This window comes from Rhipicephalus microplus, chromosome 2 (assembly GCF_043290135.1).
Source record: "Rhipicephalus microplus isolate Deutch F79 chromosome 2, USDA_Rmic, whole genome shotgun sequence".
Taxonomy (NCBI): Eukaryota; Metazoa; Arthropoda; class Arachnida; order Ixodida; family Ixodidae; genus Rhipicephalus; species Rhipicephalus microplus.
In genome coordinates this window covers 276678681-276700685 of record NC_134701.1, presented here as the reverse complement: position 1 = coordinate 276700685, position 22005 = coordinate 276678681, and the positions used below count along the sequence as shown (strand labels likewise).

The following is a 22005-nucleotide window of genomic DNA, read 5'->3' as shown; positions in this document are numbered from 1 at the left end:
TGAACCCACGACCTTGGGTAAGCAGCCAATCACTGTAACCACCACACAACCAAGGTGGACTGTACGGACAAATACAAAGCGATAAAAAAAACAACGTGAAAAAGGTATGAAGCCGCTTGCGTTCGCACGTGAAGGTAACATCAAGTCGATCCTTGGTCACGGAGACATGTCTGGCTTTAAGCCCTCTAGAAATATCCTGGCTGTTAATTACACCTGGGATTCATAACCCATCGTTCAAGGACATTGAATGCGGTCCAGTATTGACCCGAACGGGTTTTGCACTGTCCGTTGAAAAGCGGCGCTGCGAAGTTACAACGGCTTTAGAAGCATCCCGTTTATAATGGGATAAATAAAAAGATCGAACGTGTAAACCGTTATGGCCATTACTAGAGAAGAATAGTTTGATATAAATTGCGGTGTGCACATAATTTCCCGAGGGCATGGTCTCTGTCCCTTTGCCCGAGCGATATACATCCTGTTGCGTTGATGCGATAGCAAATGCCTACGCATACGTGTGTGAGTGATTCTTAAGAGAGAGAAAGGAAGAGAAAAGTGAGCCCCGTTATTGTCTGCTTCAGTGAGCGACACCGCCACAGTAGCTCACGAGGGATGGGGGTGAGGAGGGATAAAAAGGGTAGGAGTAAAGGTGTAAAAAGAGGAAGAAGAAGCAACAACAAACTGAGGGGATATGAGAGACAGGAAAGATGGAAGCACGGTCACTGGAGTCCCGAGGACGGGGCACACTTGTGAGAGCTCTTGTCGGCGTCAGTAGATGGCGTAGAGCAAGTCCAGTAAGTCAGAGCTACAGTGTCGTCGAAGGTCGTCGGCGGCAGAAGGTGACGTAGGGCGAGCCCAGTCGGCCAGAGCTATGCTGACGCCGAAGATCGCAAGCGCGCGGAGCGCGCGGGCGCACAACCGGTCGGCACGGAATCCAGCAAGCGAGTCCCTACGCATACGTCCCCCGTAATATTCTCCAGTGCCACGTCGGTTCCGCAGAATCGCAGGCCCAACGCAAATCTGCTCGGCACGAGTGGCATTTAAACCAAACAAAATCGGGGCCTTACTCTTTTGCAGTAAGCCTGCTTCTTTCATGCCACGCCTCGAACACCTACGACTGGCCTTCTCATAGCCACCGTTCCGACAAAACTGCGAAAACTTGATCTTACTCACATTCCCCTTAGGGGCAACGACTAGTTTGCAGGTTAACGGCTTATATGGCGTGTATCCGCTTGGATGAGGAGCCTCTGCACAGCAGCATGTTCAGTAAAGAAGTGTTTCGTCATGCAATAAATTCTAAGTTCACGAACAAACGAGGAGCGAAATACACGCAAGGCACGAATTTCTCTTCGTCTACTTTTGCGTTGGGAATTTATTGATCTTGTCATGTCAACACCTTCCAACCATCACATTTGTGAAATCTATATTGTCCAAGTGATTGAAAACGTACCATACTCACACTGGGCTTTGCTATGTGTGAGACATTGAGACACCAGTAATCTATATTGCCACGTTACATTCCCGAAGCTTTGTTATCGCCCCAATACACTACACAATTCTCAGCGCAAACCGCGCCTGCAGTCTTGTGTAGTGTATTGGGGCGATGACAAAGCTTGAGGAATGGAACGTGGCAATATGTTCCTCCTATCTGAGTGCCCAGAAAAAAGGGAATATAAAAATAGTAATAACTTGTTTAACCAAACCAACGCTCAATGATCATTTGGAGCAGCCACGAGTTGTATAATTTCCTAACTTAGCCTTGTTTTTCTTATTGTGTCAAAATCGGCTAGTTAGCGCTGAATATTTGGTCATATGACAATATGATTTAAACTAATTTGGGCTCCCAAATTATAACAATTGCAGAGCATAAAAGATAAAATCTTATCCACTTCTCCATAGCACACAACAGCGAAGAATATATTAGATTTCTCGAAAGGATGCTTTACTTCAGCGTTGATTCCGACATGGTATTATACTTTAATTGGCTCGCATGCTATTTTTGATAAACAATTTTATATATTACGACCTTCGCCGAAAGCTCCTTTCCAATAAGAAAAAGAGTGGTCCTACTTCGCAGGCCCGCAAAGAAAAAGTCCTGCATTCAGTAATGTGAACCCTACCATTTCACTGCAGTGCGCTACTTGGAAGGTACCGCGATCAACCTGTACGGCGCATCGACAAACACTGTACGAAGCAGCATACTCTGGAATTTGTATATCGCTGCAAACGATCCAGACGGCCACCAGAAACATCTTCAGTGTGAAATCGACCGTGCAGTTGGCCGGAACAGGTCACCTGAGTGGAAAGATCGGCACAACATGCCTTACATGATGGCCTCCATACTGGAGACTCTACGGTGGCGGACCCTAGCACCTTTGAGCATACACAGAGCGTGAGTCAATAGCCACTCCCACTAAAGTGGTCTATATCGCTAGCGTCGATGTCACAAAGCTTTCCTTCAGCCAGCGCAGAGTCTTGTGTCTTCTGATGGGTAGATACAGACACTGCCACGGACGCAAACGGCGCTTTCGATCGGATCAACGGGCAAAGAGAAATGTAGTCAGTAAAACAACACATATCGGCTGCGTGCTGCAGATATATTTGTTTATCTTGCCTCACATGTCAAGTGACATATTATCAGCTCTCGAAAGAACCAACCCACTAGGGGTTCATACCGATATTGAAAGAAACCAGCAAAAGGAAGAAACTACTTCCTAACACTACGCTTTGTGAATCCGTGAACAGGGCTTGTTTCTCTAAGGGGCCTTCTTGATTGCGTTTTCCTATTTTTTGTCCATCTACAGCGCAGGTCGTGACACTGTCATCGGTGGGTATCGCATCCCTGCTGGCACCTTGGTAGTGCCTAACCTTTGGAGCTTGCACAACGACCCCGCCCACTGGGTCGACCCCTCAAAGTACGACCCCACGAGATTCCTCAACGCTGATAGCACGATGGTCAATGAGAAGCCGCAAGCATTTGCGCCTTTCAGTCTGGGTGGGTATGAACTCTCTTAGGTGTCACAACATGACAGCAACCCCTTCAGGTTTCAGCCTACGAGTTCAACGTCGGTTGATGCACACGAATACGAATCACGGGAAGGGCAGGCGCTTCTTAATCTTCGTACTCGTCATGCGTGCGCGGTATTACCTAAAGATGAACGCATGCCAACAAGCTGCAGTTTTCTTTCTTACGCTTTACGATCCCAGTATTGTTAATTGAATACGTTCGTGCTTGTTCGAAATTCCCATTCCTGTAACTGTTGTGCGCAGTGTTGAAGTCACTGTACATGCTACCTTCAGGTAGCAGAGGTGCACCAAGATGTGTTATATAGGGCTACAAATCTATGCGGAAATGCCAATCTCTGTCTGCGTAGAAGCGGCGTTTTTTAGGGGTGAAGGCCCTTCAGACACCCCAATATCCATCCGTGTGCGATTCGCTGCACCGTAATGCACAGTGAAAGCGCAGGTGTGCCTTCTGTTCGGCGCCGCGTGAAACATAACCGCACAGATCAACAGCCCAATGTCGCTGGGGCTCAGTGAAATGGGCGCGCGTACCCCGCAGTCATGGCGCCTCCATGGAAGAAAGCGAACGTAAGGCGCTCCATACAGTGGCTCGGCGGCAATGCTGCCGGTCTGACCCGGCACTGAAGGCCCGATAAATTGCAACAATATGGCAACGTCGACAAGCACAACCGGGGCTGAGATCACGGAACCATTTAAGAAACATTTTCGTTTCACGGATGATTCATGGTATGTTGCATCGTGCTTCGCCCCATTGCATTCACTTCGTGGATATGCATTGAATTTAAAATTATTTATATTCTTTTTTAACGCTGTTCTCAAAAATCGATTGCTCGGCTCATGTTTAGGAGCCCAAGTTTTCGCTCACGCCTTTAGTTGCAACCACTTTGCCAAACTGTGCAAGTGACAAACACACGCAAGTGCTAAACCTCTTACCCAAATTTACATCTTCGTATAGCAGTTGACAGTGGCACACCACACCAATATCTAGCATGCACAAGCGCAGTCACTGGGTGGTAAGTCAGAAAGATGTAAATGCACGATGCAACAGCGCTGTCACGTTTACCCCTCCTCGTAGCGAAACTATGAAAGTTTAATTCATCTAAAGTGACCGAAGCGAGCTATCGCATACAATCTAAAATTGTTTGCATTCCACCATCTGGAACGTTGTGTTGATTAGAATGATTACATCAAATATTTTCGGTCACACTTATCCGTGTCATGAACAAACGAAGCATTATACGTCTCAAGTCGCCGACACAACATGCCGACCAAGGCAACACGTGCCATGCATTTATTGCACCTGCGAATTCATTGTGCGTATACTAAATGGCGGAACTGTCGCAGCTCAGTGGATACGTAAAAAAAAAAAACTGCAGATCCCACGTACATTGGTATCTACGTTGTGCGAAGCATGCGGAAGAAAGGTGATCGTGTTGTAATTTTTTATTTGAGCGGCGCGTCATAAAATGACGCTAAATTAGTGTTCAAATGTCGCACACAGAGACATGTGTTGAAGGGTTGCAGATGTTTATTTAACTAGTTGTTTGCACTTGCGCAACGATGCCAACTGGAACATGCGTATCAGCAACACCATAAACTGATATGAAGCGCTGATGCTCGCGAAGATGCTTGCCCTGGACACTGCTACATAAATCAACTTCAGCGCATGACAACTAACCACATCTGACGTTAACCCGACGTGACGGCTGTATCAAAATAGTACATATGTAATGTTTATAAAATTGGGTAGGCAGCACTGAAACCACTATTCAACATTTCACAAAGGTTAGTGTCTATTTGAAAAGTAGTTCTGAGACCTGGCGTGGCTCTGTGGTAAAATGCTTCATTGGCACCCAGAATGCTTGGGTTCGATTCCAGCTGGGACTCGTCGGGTCGACGCTACCGACGTCGAGAATTTCTTAACACTCGCGCATTAAAATTGCCCATGTGTGTTCTCGTCGTTCCTGAGCAGATACCAAGTGTCAACCACCTGTGGAACATACCCGCATACCAGCGGCACATGTGCCACTGTCTGGTGGGAAGTGTTTGACGACATGTGCGGCAGGGTTGTGACATTATTCATGTCTTGACAAGCGCGTCGTATTCGTCAAACCATCTTACCCTCTCATACTAATTTTGGTTCACGTCAAGTAAAGGGGGTGACCACGACAGCCCCCAAACGTAAGCGGCTTGATAGATAGATAGATAGATAGATATGCTCAAAGTCGCCAAAGTTCGCTAAGAAATGCTTCGCATTTAAAAAACATGCTTTTATTTATTGCTCATTCAAGACATTTTACCACCTTTATTTTTATGGGAGCACCTGCTGCACAGCATGCCATTGCCGAGTGATTGAAAAGCAACAAAGTGCAGCTGGTGCTTTGCAATTCACTAGGTTTACTACGTGTCGATAAGGAGATTGCAGCCACGTTTTGCTGCACTTATCAGATATACACAGCTTTCCGTGTTTTCGCAACTCATGCGCAGCGGCCACTGGATCAGATGGTGGTGGATAGCAGATTTGGCTCGTTGAACTCATAGAAACGTCTTAAGATGTATTCATTGCGGTTGCGAAAGTTCGGCGCGAAACACCACGTCATAATCAAAGGGCTGTCGATGCGTTGTTGTGCCACTTTATTGTACGTCGCAGTAATGCAGCGGGGCTGTTTTCCTTTAGAACTATCGCGTTCTCACATAAAAAAAAACGCAGTTGGCGCAGAAACATTTGCGGACTGCGGGATTAGAGAAACAGCTCCATACTTGTGCAGTCCGTGCAAGTTTCCTTGCATAATGCTTACATTTTTACAGTAGTGCATGAGTACGGCATATTATTGTGCCATGTTTTTGACTGTTCTGAACAACCCCCCCCCCCCCCCCCATAAAAAATGACAGTACAGAATTATGGAGAGTGGGGCGAAGCTGGGTCCGCACGCCGCTGCCACGCCGCTTCGGTGTTCCGTTGTCGTACTGCGGGGTCCTCGCGGCACGCTTTGGCCTCCCCCACCCGCGCTGCGGGGTCGCTTCTTCGAGCGCGAGCAGCCGCCACCCTGCGCGCATGCCGCTCGGCAGCCTTGTCCATCCGCAGACCCTCTGAACGCGCGCGCGCCATAACGGCGCTTTTATTGTACGAGCGCCGCCTGGCGCACGGCGCCCCCAAGGAACACGCGATCGCAGTGGCGCGATCGTCTCTCTCTCCTTCCGTACGTGTGAAGTAAATGCTCTTTTCATAAAAATCACCTTTTGTTATTATTGTCTTTTGCTACAAAACGCCCTCTAGTGTGGAACGGCTTTGCATTTCTCAGCGTATACGCATTCATTCTATATAGAGTTACTGTGTATGCTACCTTTGGGCAGCAGAATTGTGCCAAGGTACGCCATCTTGGGTTCATTTGTCTTGCGGAAAAGCCACTCGCACCCACGTAGGAGCAACGCTCGCGCTTCAGAGTGCTACATAGTCTCTCAATATTGAGGGATTATGGTACTAACGTGGTTTTTTCATTTTCCCACTTCCTTTATATTTTTCTAAAGGCATGAGTAAAACTCGGTTGCTCCGGTCACACCTAGAAGCCTTGATTTGATGCTCACGTTCTTGGTATGTAATAATAAAACAAAGTGCGTCGGCTCATTGAACCAGTGAGATACATTTTTATGGTTGGTTACACTAGCTTCGCCTTTTCCTCTGTTTTTCCCATTTACAAATATGAAATTATTTTTGCACTTTTTAACGCAAATGAACAAGTTAGGGATGACATTTTTTTATCTTGTTGGACGCCTTCGTTAACTGTGTGAAGGAGCCAGCTGTAGCTTTATCACCTTCAACTAAATCGAGCTGGATAGTGATTGAGAGTACCCGTGTGACGCCAATATTACGCGCGGCTCTATATTGTGCTCGTAATACAATCGCGGCTCACGACAGCTGATGTGACACAACAGCCGATGTCAACCACGCTTGGTCTGCCCGGAATCATCGTAGCGTTGGCTTCTCCGCAGTGCATTTGAACCACTTATGTCCACGTGATGGCGCTCGGCGAATCAGGATGATGGCGCAGAGTTTTTCAAAGCACTGGGATTTAGGGACAGGGAGGGCAAAATAGACTTCAAGCGGGTAGACTTAACTAGAAGGAGGTTATCTGATTGGGGGCTAAAGTCAAGGCACGAGTGAAAATAAACCCTTCACTGCAAAGTACGAATCCTCAACCTCACTATTTGAAGGAAAAAAAAAGATAAATCTAATGGTTAGTTCACTAAGTATTACGGCTGGGTGGCGTTAGCCGCCGCCCGATCTAAAGGGTACAGCCACGTCCGTCCGTCCGTCCGTCCGTCCGTCCGTCCGTCCGTCCGTCCGTCCGTCCGTCCGTCCGTCCGTCCGTCCGTCCGTCCGTCCATCCATCCATCCATCCATCCATCCATCCATCCATCCATCCATCCATCCATCCATCCATCCATCCATCCATCCATCCATCCATCCATCCATCCATCCATCCATCCATCCATCCATCCATCCATCCATCCATCCATCCATCCATCCATCCATCCATCCATCCATCCATCCATCCATCCATCCATCCATCCATCCATCCATCCATCCATCCATCCATCCATCCATCCATCCATCCATCCATCCATCCATCCATCCATCCATCCATCCATCCATCCATCCATCCATCCATCCATCCATCCATCCATCCATCCATCCATCCATCCATCCATCCATCCATCCATCCATCCATCCATCCATCCATCCATCCATCCATCCATCCATCCATCCATCCATCCATCCATCCATCCATCCATCCATCCATCCATCCATCCATCCATCCATCCATCCATCCATCCATCCATCCATCCATCCATCCATCCATCCATCCATCCATCCATCCATCCATCCATCCATCCATCCATCCATCCATCCATCCATCCATCCATCCATCCATCCATCCATCCATCCATCCATCCATCCATCCACTTAAATTTTGCAGGCGGAGCGAAACGCGCCCGGAAAACAGTGGTGCAACTCTGCTACCTAGAGGCAGCATATACATTAACTCTAGTTCTATAGTACAAGGAGCGCCATCTATGGCCAGATGGGAAACTCAATGAGCGGTGGTACAAACGATAACGGGACGATCGGGTGACGCCCTAAGAAGCTTCGCCCCTAAGACTGGTCGTTTTCAAAGACATCCGTAACCTGTGATGCCAGTCAGATTTTTCGTTTTTGTTTTCGATCAGCGGATAGCTACTCGTATTTCGGGGTATTTGATAATAATATAGTTCAACATTAAAAATACGCTTCGCTGTTTAAGCCTGAATGAATGTTTCTTACAGGAAGACGTGCTTGTCCAGGTGAATCGCTGGCTCTGATGGAAATATTCCTGTACGTGACCATGGTGCTTCAAAAGTTCAAGGTGCTTCCCGAGCAAGGTGCCACGCTTTCCCTCGACGTTCAGCTCGTTCTCGTGGCAGCCCCTAACGACGAACAAGGCTTGCGTTTTATCCCACGATAAATTATTTCCATAGTTCTTGAAACTGGTCGTACAGTAGTGTCGAGCAAGTTTGACTAAATGTGATGGACGATTTGATTTCTTGTTCAGAGCTCGCTTCTCTTTTGAGCATGATGGCGGTATCCTTAATTTTTTTTTCGCACTGACGTAACCCATCCAAAGCATTTTCGATTGAGATAAAAACAAACCCAAGGGTTTTTGTCGTCATTCTGCATCCCACACTCTTGATTATTTCCCCTGTGTTTGTCAAAAATATATGGAGTATACCACTACCCTATTACCAGTCACCATATCCAGCATATCCGGTCAACTGTAACCAGTGTGGCCTTTTTGTACAAGTAATCGCCGTAGATAGAATCATGCTTGTTTGGGTAGCATGCGTCAAGAAAGCGCAGACATTTGCTGCCTAAAAAACACTGCTTTCGAATCAATGTTGGGACTACACAACTAAGACTATTGACTCGGGCACCTCTCAGGCCCGATATGCAGTCGGGCTGCGTCGATATAGGGGAAATTTTTTTTCCCGGGTTTTAACCGGGCCATGGTCTCCCTTTTGAGTCACCGGACCGACTTCAGGCGGTTAAATTTCAACTAGTTGCAGGCTCGGGACGGGCCAAGGCCGAAAATCGCAGGCAGCCCGTGCAGTACTCTAGTTTGAACTTTCACAATGGCAAAGACATGCTCTCGAGGAACAAGATGTCAGACGTGAGCGAGAGCTCACGCACGAACGGGTATTGTCGCCGAGCTGACAGTGGTGTTCGCGCAAGAAAGGCCGAAGCTAACGGCTAACGAAGGGAAGGCTTCTAAGACATAAAACTACAATACCCTGATGAATAAGGGTCATCAGCATAGCTGTTTAGAGAGCTGTCGGGAAGTGGAACAGGATGAAATGTTTTCAAGTACGCATAATAATGAAGTGTAATATGCGTTGTTCCCACATATAACTCCATTCATCGCGTAGGGCTCATATATGTCGCATGCTTAAGAAAACTGCTTACTGCTTAGAAAGTCATGTCTACATATATTTAAATCGAACGAACGTCACGTTTATATTGCCACATTCCTTCCTCAAGTTTTGTTACACCAGCGCCTCCTCTAATTTGTCAATGCCAGCCAGATTGCACCCGATCCAGCTGTTCACCACCATTTCCTCTATACTCTTTCCTGTTCTCTCCCATCGCCTAGCCTTCGCGTGGGCTCTGCGGTCATTGGGGAGAGAGCCCCTCAAGCAGAGCCTCATGACAGAATTCAAATGAAGTAATTTTGGTTCAGTTGTGTACAGCTCTGTGGGGCGGTGTCTTGCATTCTTCGTGTTCACAATATTGGCGCTCACACTGACTGTGTCATAGATACGTTGTTTTGAGATAGCGTGTCGACGTTCGTGGCGCTATGCAGGCGACCAATGGGGAAGCGTCACTGCGACGCCTCTGCATGCGCTGCTTTGTGACGCGGCGGCGAAATGGCTTCGGCGTTCTAAAGGAGCTTGAAGGAACAAATCTGACAGACGTATGATGCTGGAGTGGGAAATACGTCTGTCGCATCTACAGGGCAAAGCGCTCGGAAGCACGTGTGACGCAACCAGCGCTACCTAAAGTCACTGTATATGCTACCGAAAGGCAGCATATGCAGTATTTCTAGCGCTACCCATCGTGTAGCGTCACACCACGACAACATTCAACTAAGGTGGACCGATGGTTCCCGTCCAGAAGCGCGCGTTTGCACTGGCATGGAAAGAAATAAAGGAGGCGTTGGTTACACTCCAAGAAATGTTCAGCGCAAACCGCGCCTGCAGTTTTCGAGAAGCGTCGGGACTGTAGTTGATCTTGTTAAAGATCACACGCGCAACGCGGACATTCAAGATTATTCTGGAACTTACTTAAACGTTAGTGATAAAGCTGCAATATTCGACGGAACACGTGTAAATGGCGTCTCGTTTCAGTGCTTGTCAGTTGATCGACGGCTAACGTTCTGATCGACAGCCGACGCTTTATCAGTGCCAGTGTGTATCAATGTAATCTGATATTTTTTAGATGGCCACAACTTCGGCCAAATAAGCAGTTTTATCTTTGACCTAGTTTGCTCCCTTCGTCGCGTATGACCCAATGACAATATTGTATACTTAGGATTATAGTTCGTTAATGTGCTGTTGTTGTTCCTTTGCCGTCGCAGTTTAAGTGTGGCTTATTGATCAACTTATGTTGCATCGCTAAACTTAAGCCTTTGGATCAATTTATTAGAGACAAAAGCAGCAGCGTTGAACCTTCCTCGCAGTTCGCGGTTGCTGTACGTGGCTCGCATACTTTATTTTTGCAAAGTGACGGGGATGGTTGCGCATGGCACACGCGATAAGAAGTGGACCCTGCGTATTCTTTTCTATCCCGCTTGCCGTAGAGCACGCTACAGCCAATTCCACAACCGTCGTCTTCTGGTTTCGCTTCGATAAACATGCCGCGAGCCGTTTCCGAAGCAAAAACAGCAACGATCTGCATAATTGAATATGCAGTCGTGACGCCTCCGTCTCTTCCTCCATGAGCCGCGCGCTTGCCAGCTCTAAGGACGTTGTTCATGCAGAGGAGCGAAAGGCTCCTCTGCATGAACAACGCATCAAAAGCAATAATGGCTGCCTTCTCGGCTTATGTTAGCTGTCAGAGCCAGTGTTCGCTCGAATCGCTTGTTCCGCTTTTTATTCTTGGTCTCCTTTGCTGGAAGAATCGTAGTCTGCTAGTTGCGTAATTCCAGTCCTGCGCACAAAGATAACTCTGCTCAACGGTGTCCACCCCGTATACTCGGATAACAAGAAAAAAAACACAAGTAGAAATGATTGAATGACTCAGCGCTGAGCCATTCCATTCGCTTCTCGACGAGATTATCTCAAATAACGCGTGAGCGCCTTTCCACGAGATTTGAGTCAGGCACATCAGCACTTCGAGACTCGTGAATCAGACATTGCCGGCCAAGTATGGTCAATTCTTGTGCTCAGGATATTCATTATGAGTGACGTTCTGAGAAGATTAAAGTTTAATCCTCCATTACTTGTTACGTTGAAAACTAATACTATTATAAACCTGCTTTAGTGATCATTCTGCTAGATAAAGTAAATGAGAAAAAAATAATAATAATGACTTTATATTGTTATTATTATTATTATTATTATTATTATTATTATTATTATTATTATTATTATTATTATTATTATTATTATTATTATTATTATTATTATTAACATATCACAGGAAGAAGAACAAAGAAATGCTTAATTTTACAGAAGCGCAGAGAGGGAAAGAGATGAAAAGCAATATTACAAGGGGTTAATCTAGTAGTAACCTATTTACCACCCTGCATAGAGGCGAGAAAAGAGGATAGAGAAAGAGATAAAATAAAAACGAAAAAAAAATCACACACAGGCTTACACGCAGGTCGTTCCAATCAGAGTTGTTTGTCAGACCGATGGAACGCAGAACGCGCAGTAACTCCTCGCACAGCTCTCTTCTGTGGCGTTGAGAAAACGTACACAAAGTAAGCAGGTGTCACTATAACAAATTGCAGGGGAAGTGGGGGGGGGGGGTGGAGCAGACTCTATAGAGGGCCCGAGCAGTTCCTATCAGTTTCATGAAAGAAAGTGAACAGTACACAATGTGGCTAAGATAGCCAACTGCAACTGTGAAACAGCGAAGAAACAAAGGAAGTTGCCCATAGAATGAGAGGAGAGTTGCGTAGACGAAAACAGAAGAATTCCTGTGAGATCGCATTTTTTATTTGTTATTGGCGACGGCAAAGAGGTGCTGACCCGAGAGTTGTAAGTTCTGTTTGTTGTTGCCGACCAAGCTTTCTGTACAAGAGCGTACGTGGGCAACCGGTTTCCTTTTCTTCGGTGTCACTCAGCTTACTTCTCTGTCCCCGTTTACACAGCGTGAGCTGTGCTGTTTATTGAGTTTATTTCATTTTACGTGCAGGCAGCTGAATATAAGCTTCAGAATGTGTGTAGATAAACGGCTGTGTAGCGCCGTTCTGTTGACCGGAACGTTCTTATTCCCTGAATATGTTTACTGGCATACAAAGTTATTCTCACTGGGTACAGTACCTACAGGTATTCTAACCAGCAGAGGCGCACGTTTCTTCTTTACGCGTTGAGAATGGCACAGCTGACACAGATATCATCATCGTGTTTGAAATGGGACGAAAGGGGCGAGGTGGGGGAAAGGGGGGGGGGATCAAGCCTGTGGATGAAGGCAGCATTCAAAGGAAGGTGTGGCATAGAAAATGAACCTGATGATACCGACATGTTTTCTCCGTTGTAGAGTGCAATCCTGCGCCTCATTTCTCGAAAAAGCCCCCTATAGGTTTCGAGAAGTGCGAAAAAAACAAACCAAACCTTCGACATTTACGACGATCCCATGCCATGACAGTTTTTGTTACACTCAAATAATGTGTCTAATGCTTAGAAAAACTTTGTTATAATATATCTATGACCCCAATTCAAGCACAACGCCTGGTCATGTCATGCGTTGTAGGTGGTGGAAATCTTCCACACTGTTTTCATTGTCGTGACCACTAACGACAACTAAAGTTGCTTTTGCTGTCGAGCTGCGCCTTCGTCGTGTTGTTTGCACAAGCTGCAGCCGCTACTTTCATCAGATACATGTATTTGCACGCTTAGAATCAGTTTATCTTGATTTAGATTTAGTGAGCACCAAGCGTTATATCTTTTTTTATTGGATTCCCATAGAAGGTTTTTTAATTTCCAAAATATGTAGTTGTACGATCTTTTGATATGCTGAATTATCTTTGGATAGGCTCTTAATACTCATCAGTGTTCAAAAATCGCTTCTTAATGTTTAAGTTTTCAAAACACCGTAAATATCAGCCGGGCTTTATTGGACAGATACCATGCAGTTAAATCCATGTATTGTGTCAATCTGCACGGACATCAGTCTTTCTCAACCTGGTATGATTTCTTCAACTTTTTTTCTGGGAGCCAGTGGTCAGTTCATTACTGTGACTGGCTAAAAATATCAGGCTACATCGACTGTTGCGATTTGTGAAGTCATGCGCTTGAGCGGATAAGTCCTTGAGCATTACATGGGTGCCTTCGGCTTTCGCTCTATATTAAGTAACAGCTCCAGTCATGTTTGCGAACTGTACTTTGCACGCACCACTCAAGCTTATCGAGGAATTAAGCTCTTGCACAGCAATTAGGCTTTAATTCCGCGATGTGTCAGTGTCATACAATTTAGCCTTGTTTAATTTTTGGCACTCTAAACTTGAATCAGTATCTCTACTCTAGAAGGACGCCAACTGTACGTCGTCCGCCGCACAGAAATGTATGCAAAAATAAGAATGTATACTTGCGCAGCAAAACAAAGTGACTCATGACAACACCCGCAAGGTGCTTTGAATCCATAGTTAAACAGCGGAAGTCACCGCCGTTATTAGCAAATGAAAGGTGAAACTGTAATTTGGATAGCCACCAACCTGCCTTAGCAGAAGCCAACGTGGGAGTGGCAGCACAGTTATGTTGGCGCAGGCCTCACACCATCCTGTCCCGCTGATCCAGTCCACCTTTAGCACCCCTTGTCTGCCTAGGGTTCGTTGGTCAGTAGTCTACGCGGTCCAAACGAGGCAGCCAGGCACATGTAAACACTGTCGTACGGGTTGCCATGCGCTGCCTTGAACGCTGTAGACTCCGAAACCTGGCATTCGGCGCTTGCGCTGCCATATATGGGCATATATGCGGTGTATGCGCGACGGCGCGGTAGATAACCTACGCTAGCAGGAGATGCTTCAGCTGCAAGCTCACGCTGATGCCAGCCTCACGCCCTTAGGTGTTCAATACGCTTCACAGCAAAACGTTTTAGTTCCGGGTTGTAGTTAGGGTGCCAGGATCGTCCATTCTCTTGTAGGGTAATCGTGGATTGAAATGCGTAAGTCGGAAGGCGTGGCAGCCGGTTCACGGAGCGCAGCTCATGGCCGTTGGCGGCAGAAAGCGGCGCATTATTGCACAGCGTGAGGGCGAGAGCATCCTTGCCGGATGATTGCTGCTTCCGGTCAACAATGAACAGTTCTGTTGTTCGCCGTAGCTCCAGCAAAGCATTGCTAACTTTGGCGCGCTTTTATATGCTGAAGGAAGTGAACTCGTCAAACTAAATGGGCCCCGAAGCTTCAAATCACAAGCGTCGAAAACCTCAACGCCCACCGACCATTGAAGCGTGACTATAGATCAGGAGGGAAAAAATGATGAAAACTAAAAACTCATTATGATAATTTTTTTAAATAGTCGTAATTTTCTATGTGCCAAAATAAACTACAAATTTACTTTACGGTTTTCCTGACACCTGGATAATTGGTTAATTGGCTCAATTGTTCGTCAAGTGCCATAAAGGGGGGGGGGGGCTATCCAAGCAACCTGCTACCAGATATTGTGTAAAGTTTGCGCATCGCCGGGTAAACAAGGCATCACTCACTTTTACGTAGTGATTTATTGCGTACCTTACTTCTATTTATTTGCTTATAAGCTCTTTACTGACCCGACATTTCATAGCTGAACTAGCTCACAGAATGTGTAGATAGCAGCTCCTGTGACTGCCCACTGCCTTCGCTGGCGCTTCGCCTCTTGTGACGGTGACTGCACCACGCTAAGCAACGATACGCTGTACTCTACGGTTGCCAAGGTGATGTTCTCAGGGCTGCTGTCTCACTGCGGCGACTTTCCACGATTGGGCAACGCAAGTTTTCGAACTATTTGCTAACGTGCTTGTGAACAGTAGTGTCACAATTTCATCTGCGAAGTTTTTCGGTGTATATTGCAAGTACACCATTTGTCTGATAAAAGAACTTCGCTTGCTCAGTCTTTCTTTTCTTTCGCGCAGGCAATTAGCAAGCCAGAAGGCGCAATGAAATTGCGTATTTACAACTGCACGTAAATAGCCAACAATTGAGAAAATTTTTAATTTCACGTCTTGCGGGTCAAAGCACGACGTCGCTATAGCTTGCGGTCGTGACGTCATATTTCATTATTTTATTTTTTTGTAACGTTTAGTTGTCCTCTTCGTACGTAGATGGCGACGGTGGCAACGAGCCACCAACTACCGCAGATACATGTGATTCGATGAAAGTAACGCTGCCAATTAACCTTGGAAGTGACTCGGCCACGCGAATCATCATTTGCAGCATGCCAAATTAGTAACACACAGATGGCATTACGATGAACCACAACAGAGCTCATTGCCAACCGGAAGCAGTCATAATCTACTAAATACTCTCTCACTCCTACAACACAGCAGCTTGCTTCAACCATAGCCCATGGGAGGCACTCCTTGCTTGTCTCAGTGGCCACGCATACCGACGCCAGTCAACGTCACCTCAGTACGTGATTACTGTCACTGCCATTGAGTAAAATATTATAATGGCCTCTCCTGGAAATGAATTAGGATGTGTGCGTGAAGCGATGGGATCGTTCGGTGTCGCTATACTTCACCCGAGACCTTGACCACTCACGCATGTAAATGAGTAGCAGGCGGTGTAGAGTTAAATACAAAGCTTGTGGGTCATAATTAGTACGTTGTCTTGAGTTTGGAATTCCGTTTTGCCTTCATTATTACTGCTCTGCAGTGTAAGATCCAGCCTGAAGTTGGTGAAGACGAGGTCTGGGCACGTTCCTATGGTGTTTTCTGGTAGTTTACAGTCATAAGAAATGCATCGTAGAGCATATGGCGACGTTGTTTCACTTCACCATCCAGTCTTTGCTCATAATCATTATCGTCATCAGAGTGTTCTTCATCGTCATGGCGTATAGTGGGTACCTTGCATTCGCTGCGCCGTAATGGCAAATAAGCGAATGTGTGGTCTGGAATGCGCTTGTTTTTCATCAGCATCATCGTCAGTGGCAGGTACGGCGTGCAACACCGACGCTCACGGACAAGCCACGACCATACGAAGCATCGCCCCTAAAACAGTAAGGCCTGTGATCTCGTGCTGAGAAACACCCGGGCGCCATCGCGAACGCTTTGTTGACAACTCCGATCTTGCTGGCGCTAGTAGACGTGCATTCAGTAGATGCACGTTCATAGGCGTGCGCACGAGGAAGGCAGGGAAAGGTGCGCCACCATTTCTAGTGGCGAAGCTCCTTAAAGCGGCACCCGTTCGTTCCTCATCGTAGTACGTAACATGTTTTACGTTTTGACCTGCAAGGTGGTGCCGGTGGGAGATTTCCCCTGTGCGTTGTTTAACAATTGAAAATTCGAAGCGTGCGCGTCAAATAAAAGCCGAATTCTCCTGTCTCTCATTCCCCATTCGCAGCCAATGGCATGTACATTGAGCACTATCTGACAAGAAAGGGTTGCTACGTTTTACTCGCTGGGCGTAACCTCCTTGGTTTTAGAAAAGTTTTAGCGAGCGTTGGGTCGCAGTGCCATGAATAACAGTGAACTAGTATATACCATGAACTCGAGGTGGTTAAAGGTGGGAAGTAGACACGAAGCGCAAGCCGTAAGAAAGTGTGCGTGTGCCTCCTCTAGTTCAGTCCTTGGAATGTCCGCTGGATGGCGGTGCTTCTATATGAGGAATATATGATGAAAAGATGTGAGAGGGTGGTACTTGGAGTGTTGACTAGATGGACGAACGGACACACAGACAGATGCATGGACGGACCCATGGATGGCTGCATGGACGGATGGACGCATGGACGGACTCAGGGGCGGATGCGTGGACGAAAGCAGGGACGGACGCACGAACAGACGCACGCACGCACGGGCGGATGGACGCACGAACGGCCACACAGACGGAAGCATGGACGGACGGAAGCAAGAACGAATGGACGGACGGATGCTTCGCCCCACTGTCACACCACTGTCACACCAGTAGCCGTGCCTGTCACACCACTGTCTGCTGCATTTCTCCCGTTCGCAAGCTGCCCCCAAAGGTTGAAAGCGTGAAAGAAGGCAAATAGGTCAAGCACGTGCACTAAAGTTGTTTAATCGCAGCGACATTCCTCGACCAGTCATTGCCCAGTTCGTTATGTCGTAGCCACGTGTGGGGCATGTTTTAAAACTCTGGGCTTAACTAGAGCAAGTTCTATCCGGCTCCAGGTTTACACAAACTTCTAGGCATAGGATGAAGACCTATGTATACAGCCAGAATTTAATTAAGCACTGCATAATACCATATCTGCAGCTCCACTAGCGAAGTTTGGAATCAAAGCAAGCCAGATAACTTGAGCCTTTTCTGTAATTAAATCATGCGGTGTCCGATAACTCTGCTTAGGATCAACCATTATTAATCAGTATGGCCTGACGGACCACACTCGGCGCTTTAGTTTACCTTATACTCCCAGTAAATTGTATTCCTCTTAACCCGATACGCGCTAACTTGGAATCATCTCACAGAATTAAGATGGACGTCCCAGCGAAGGGCTCCAGAAATTTCGACTAGCTGGGGCTTTTTATTCTTCAAGCACACAGGCCTCAAACAGTTTCACCTCCTGTTTACTCATGAAGCAGCGAACAGAGACAAGCACGAGAGGAACGAAAGGGACACCGCATATTTTGTGCTTGTCTGTGTGGGCTACTTCATAAGTAAACATGAACCACCACCGATTCGTCCCAGTTTCAGTTACCGATTTTTGCTTTCATCTTAAATGAGTCCGCCGCAGCCGCAATTCAATCTCTTGGCCGTCTTGCCAGCAGTCATTTCATTTAATTTATTACGCCTTAAGTACCCGAAGGCATTACATAAGGGGGGGCATACACAGGTTTATAAACAATATAGTACAATAATTGGTAGTAAATAAAATCAAACAAAATAAAGAGAACAAAATAAATGTAGCATCGGGCACGTACATTGGAAAAATTCAATATTCTTTGGTAGGCGCATATTAAAAATAAATAGAAGATGCACAGGTTTCTCAAAAGTAAAATAACTGCAACTAGTAACAAAATAAAGAAAAAGAGAAGAAAATGTAGCATTGCGTACACGAGACAATTCATCGTGCTGTGGTAGGCACCTATTGTTGAACAAAATGGCAGGTTAGTTATTCATCAGTGTATAAGTGTTATTCATCATCGCTGTGCGACCACTTATGTGTGCAATGGGGCATGTGTGAGCCAATGTTGATTATGTTCGCACAGGTGGAATAAGAAGCGTATGTCTTGGGGGTGACAGATAAACGAAGCAGTGGAGCAGGCAAAGATGAGCAAATTTAGGACGGGATTCAAGGGCTGGAAGCGATAGAGTGCGTTTCAAGGCAGTTATACTAATGTTTGGTGAGTATTGGGATGATATAAAACGTGCTGATTCGTTTTGCATTGCTTTGATTTCATCTCTACGATATTATTGCGATGGGTGCCAAATGGTCGACGCGTATTTTAGTTTCGGTCGCACATACGTTAGGTATGCCACTTTCTTGATGTCAGCGGATGCAGATTTCAGATTGCGACGCAATTAACCAAGTGTACGTGATGCCCATGATAATGATGCTGTTAGGTACACTCCTAAGTACTTGTAAGTTTGATTGATATGTGGGGTTTAACGTCCCAAAACCACTCTATGATTATGAGAGACGCCGTAGTGGAGGGCTCCGGAAATTTAGACCACCTGGGGTTCTTTAACGTGCACCCAAATCTGAGCACACGGGCCTACAACATTTCCGCCTCCATCGGAAATGCAGCCGCCGCAGCCGGGATTCGAACCCGCGCCCTGCGGGTCAGCAGCCGAGTACCTTAGCCACTAGACCACCGCGGCGGGGCAAGTACTTGTAAGTTTCGGCTGAGCTAATAGGAAACGAATTTATGTGGTATGTATGGTTTATCGTAGTGAGTTTTCGCGAGAGTGAGATTACTTCACATTTCGGTAAGTTTAAAGCATATACCACTCTTCACACAATGTAGCAATGATGTCATGTTGCAGAGCAATAATGTCATACGAGCTGTGAATAGGGTTATAAAGAACGCAGTCATCTGCGAAAAAAACGTATTTTTGATTTTATGTTAGCGGGAAGGTCATTCATATAGATTCTAAACAGCAATGGGGATAAACCTGCACCGTGAGGAACGCCTGACGTTACGCTGGTCAATCGAGAGTTACTGTTATTGGCGGTAGTGAATTGAACGCGACCTTTCCGAAAGTGTTCCAGCCAATGAATTAAGTTTTGACTAATACGTAATGAAGTGAGCCTAATGAAAAAATGTGCATGCGGTACCTGGCTGAATACTTGAGAAAGATCCAGAAGTATTGCGTTTATCTGAAGGAGCTTGTCCATATATTGCAGTATATCTTGTGTAAATTCTGCCAATTGAGTTTCGCAAGAACGGTTCTTCCGGAAATCATGCTGTTGTGGGTAGAAAAAATTCGCCGATTAGAGATGTGCCATTAAATTGGAAGCTATTATGTGTTCGAGCAGTTTCGATGGAATAATGGTAAGAGAAATAGGGCTTTAATTGATGGCACGTTTTTTCCCCAGATTTAAATATCGGGACAAATTTTCCTATTTTCCAATCGTTGGGAACAGCCAAATCTTGCAAAGATTGGTTGAATATTAGGCGAATAATTTTACTAGAGACTATGATGGTATTTTTAAGAAGCCTACTGTTAATGTTGTCACAGCCTGCTGGTGAAGCTATTTTAAGGCCGTTTATCAGTTTGCATTAGCCATCCGGGGTTATTTAGACATCGGGCATAACTGTGGAAGAGAAGCCAGCTATGCGTTTACCTTTATACACAAAAGTGACAGTGAAAGCAGACGTGAAATAATTATTAAGGGTGGTTGCGCACTGGTCAGATTTGATAGGCTCGTCAACATCAATAATTAGCTGAATGGTTTGTTGAGCTTTAGCCGAGATGATACTCCAAAATATTCTGGGGGTTAGTATGCAGTATTGTGAGCAAATCGGAAGAAAAAAATTGGTTTTTACTTCGTCCAAATCTTTGACATACAGGTTTGCACACTGGTAGTCACGGTCCCGTAATTCTGGGGATTTGTTCCTTCTGGCCATTGTGTACAGGCGCATTTTTTTCTATTCAGGAGAGTTTTGAGATGCTTGTTAAACCACAGACTATTATTGTCAGCTTTCACAAAGATTGTACGTACATATTTATTTTTTAGTGCCGCCATAATGTTTTTATACAGTTCTCAGTTGGCTTTATGGGCAGTACCAGCGCAAAAACTCACGGAATGAAGAGAGGAGACATAAACAAGCGCCACAAACCAGTGCTTGTTTGTGTGTCTTCTCTTCCTCCCGTGAGTTTTTGCGCTGGTACTGCCCATAATGTATCACCACCTAGCCCAACTATCAGTCCTGTTCCAGCTGGCGTTAAAGCTGCGTGTTGTGTATGTGTTTTGAAACATACGAAAAAAAACACACCAGTTATTCATTTATAACATCGTAATTACCTCTGTTATAATCAGTGATACATTTGTTTGATGGTGACTTTTTCTGTTTTGTTACCGAGATGATCATATGTGAAAAGCTGTGATCGCTAAGCTCAGGTAAAGAAGTTATACTGAATATGTCATCGGGGCGATTTGTCAGTAAGAGATCAAGCGTATTGTCGCCTCTAGTAGGACATAATATAACTTGGTGGAAATCGGAATTTAATGTTAAGCCAAAGAACTGTTTTCATTCATCAGACGGAAATTTGTAGCATACTGTGAGAAGAGGCCAATTGATGTCTGGATAGTTCAAGTCCCCAAACAGGAAGATTGGAGAGTTAGGGAAGATCTTTTTTATGTTGTCTAGTGAGCAGCAAAGATAGTTGGCAAAAAAGTGGCTGGCTTTTTGGGGGCCTGTAGCAGATTCCACAGACAGATTCAGGGTTGCGTTATGAAGGCATATCCACGATAGCTCTCACTCTTTATCATGACAAATGAGGTATGACTATAGGTTATTTTTAATAGCTACGAGAACGCCTCCACCTCTCCTATTGATTCTATCATGACGATAAATAGTGAAATCTGATGGCAGGTTTTCGCAATCCCTGATGCCTTCATTCAGCCAGGTTTCCGTTAGAAGAATGATATCAGCATCTGTGTCTGAGTTGTGGCGACAGAGCTGGTCACGCTTAGTTACGACACTTCGTTTGTTTGTAAATGCAACATTAAGAAGAGAACACGGTTGGCGGCTCGGAATAGAGACCGGGTTGTGATTAATGTGATTGCGTGAATCGCTTTCTTTGGTTGCGCACATGTCTGTTGCTTTCTGCGACACGAGAGCACTCCTTCCCGCTATCCGTTTCTTTGTCATAGAAGCAAGTGTATTTTCCCACATGAAGGCAACCAAGTGCCAATTTGAAAGAGCGTTTCTGAGGGCATATAAACTTGAGCAGCTTTGACCGCGCGAAGCGGGTAGTAGGTGCAAAATTCTCCCTCACGGCATAGTTAGTATTTTTTTTTAGTTTATAGCCACAGGCCAAAACTCTTGCTTTAGTATTGGAGTGATTTAATTCGGCAATAATGGGTTGCTTTTTTCCCGGACAAAGTTTACCGATACGATGT

At 45.8% G+C, this 22005-nt stretch overlaps 2 protein-coding genes across 3 annotated transcripts in view; one reads left to right on the top strand and one right to left on the bottom strand.

Annotated features, from left to right (window-relative positions):
- Nucleotides 1-8729, top strand: part of LOC119179198 (uncharacterized) — a 34194-nt gene extending 25465 nt beyond the window's left edge. Inside the window, exons 16-18 of the mRNA XM_075885999.1 lie at nt 2131-2389; nt 2802-2992; nt 8347-8729. Of these exons, the coding sequence (XP_075742114.1) occupies nt 2131-2389; nt 2802-2992; nt 8347-8525 (629 nt within the window). The 3' untranslated portion in view covers nt 8526-8729. The remainder of the gene's footprint in view (nt 1-2130; nt 2390-2801; nt 2993-8346) is intronic.
- The window catches only part of LOC119162990 (uncharacterized), a 177127-nt gene extending 162536 nt beyond the window's left edge, over nt 1-14591 (bottom strand). For both annotated transcript variants that reach the window (XM_075882064.1, XM_037414877.2), the window contains exon 1: nt 13995-14591. The gene's annotated coding sequence lies outside the window, so the exon portion shown is untranslated. The remainder of the gene's footprint in view (nt 1-13994) is intronic.
- Nucleotides 14592-22005: the final 7414 nt, after the last annotated feature.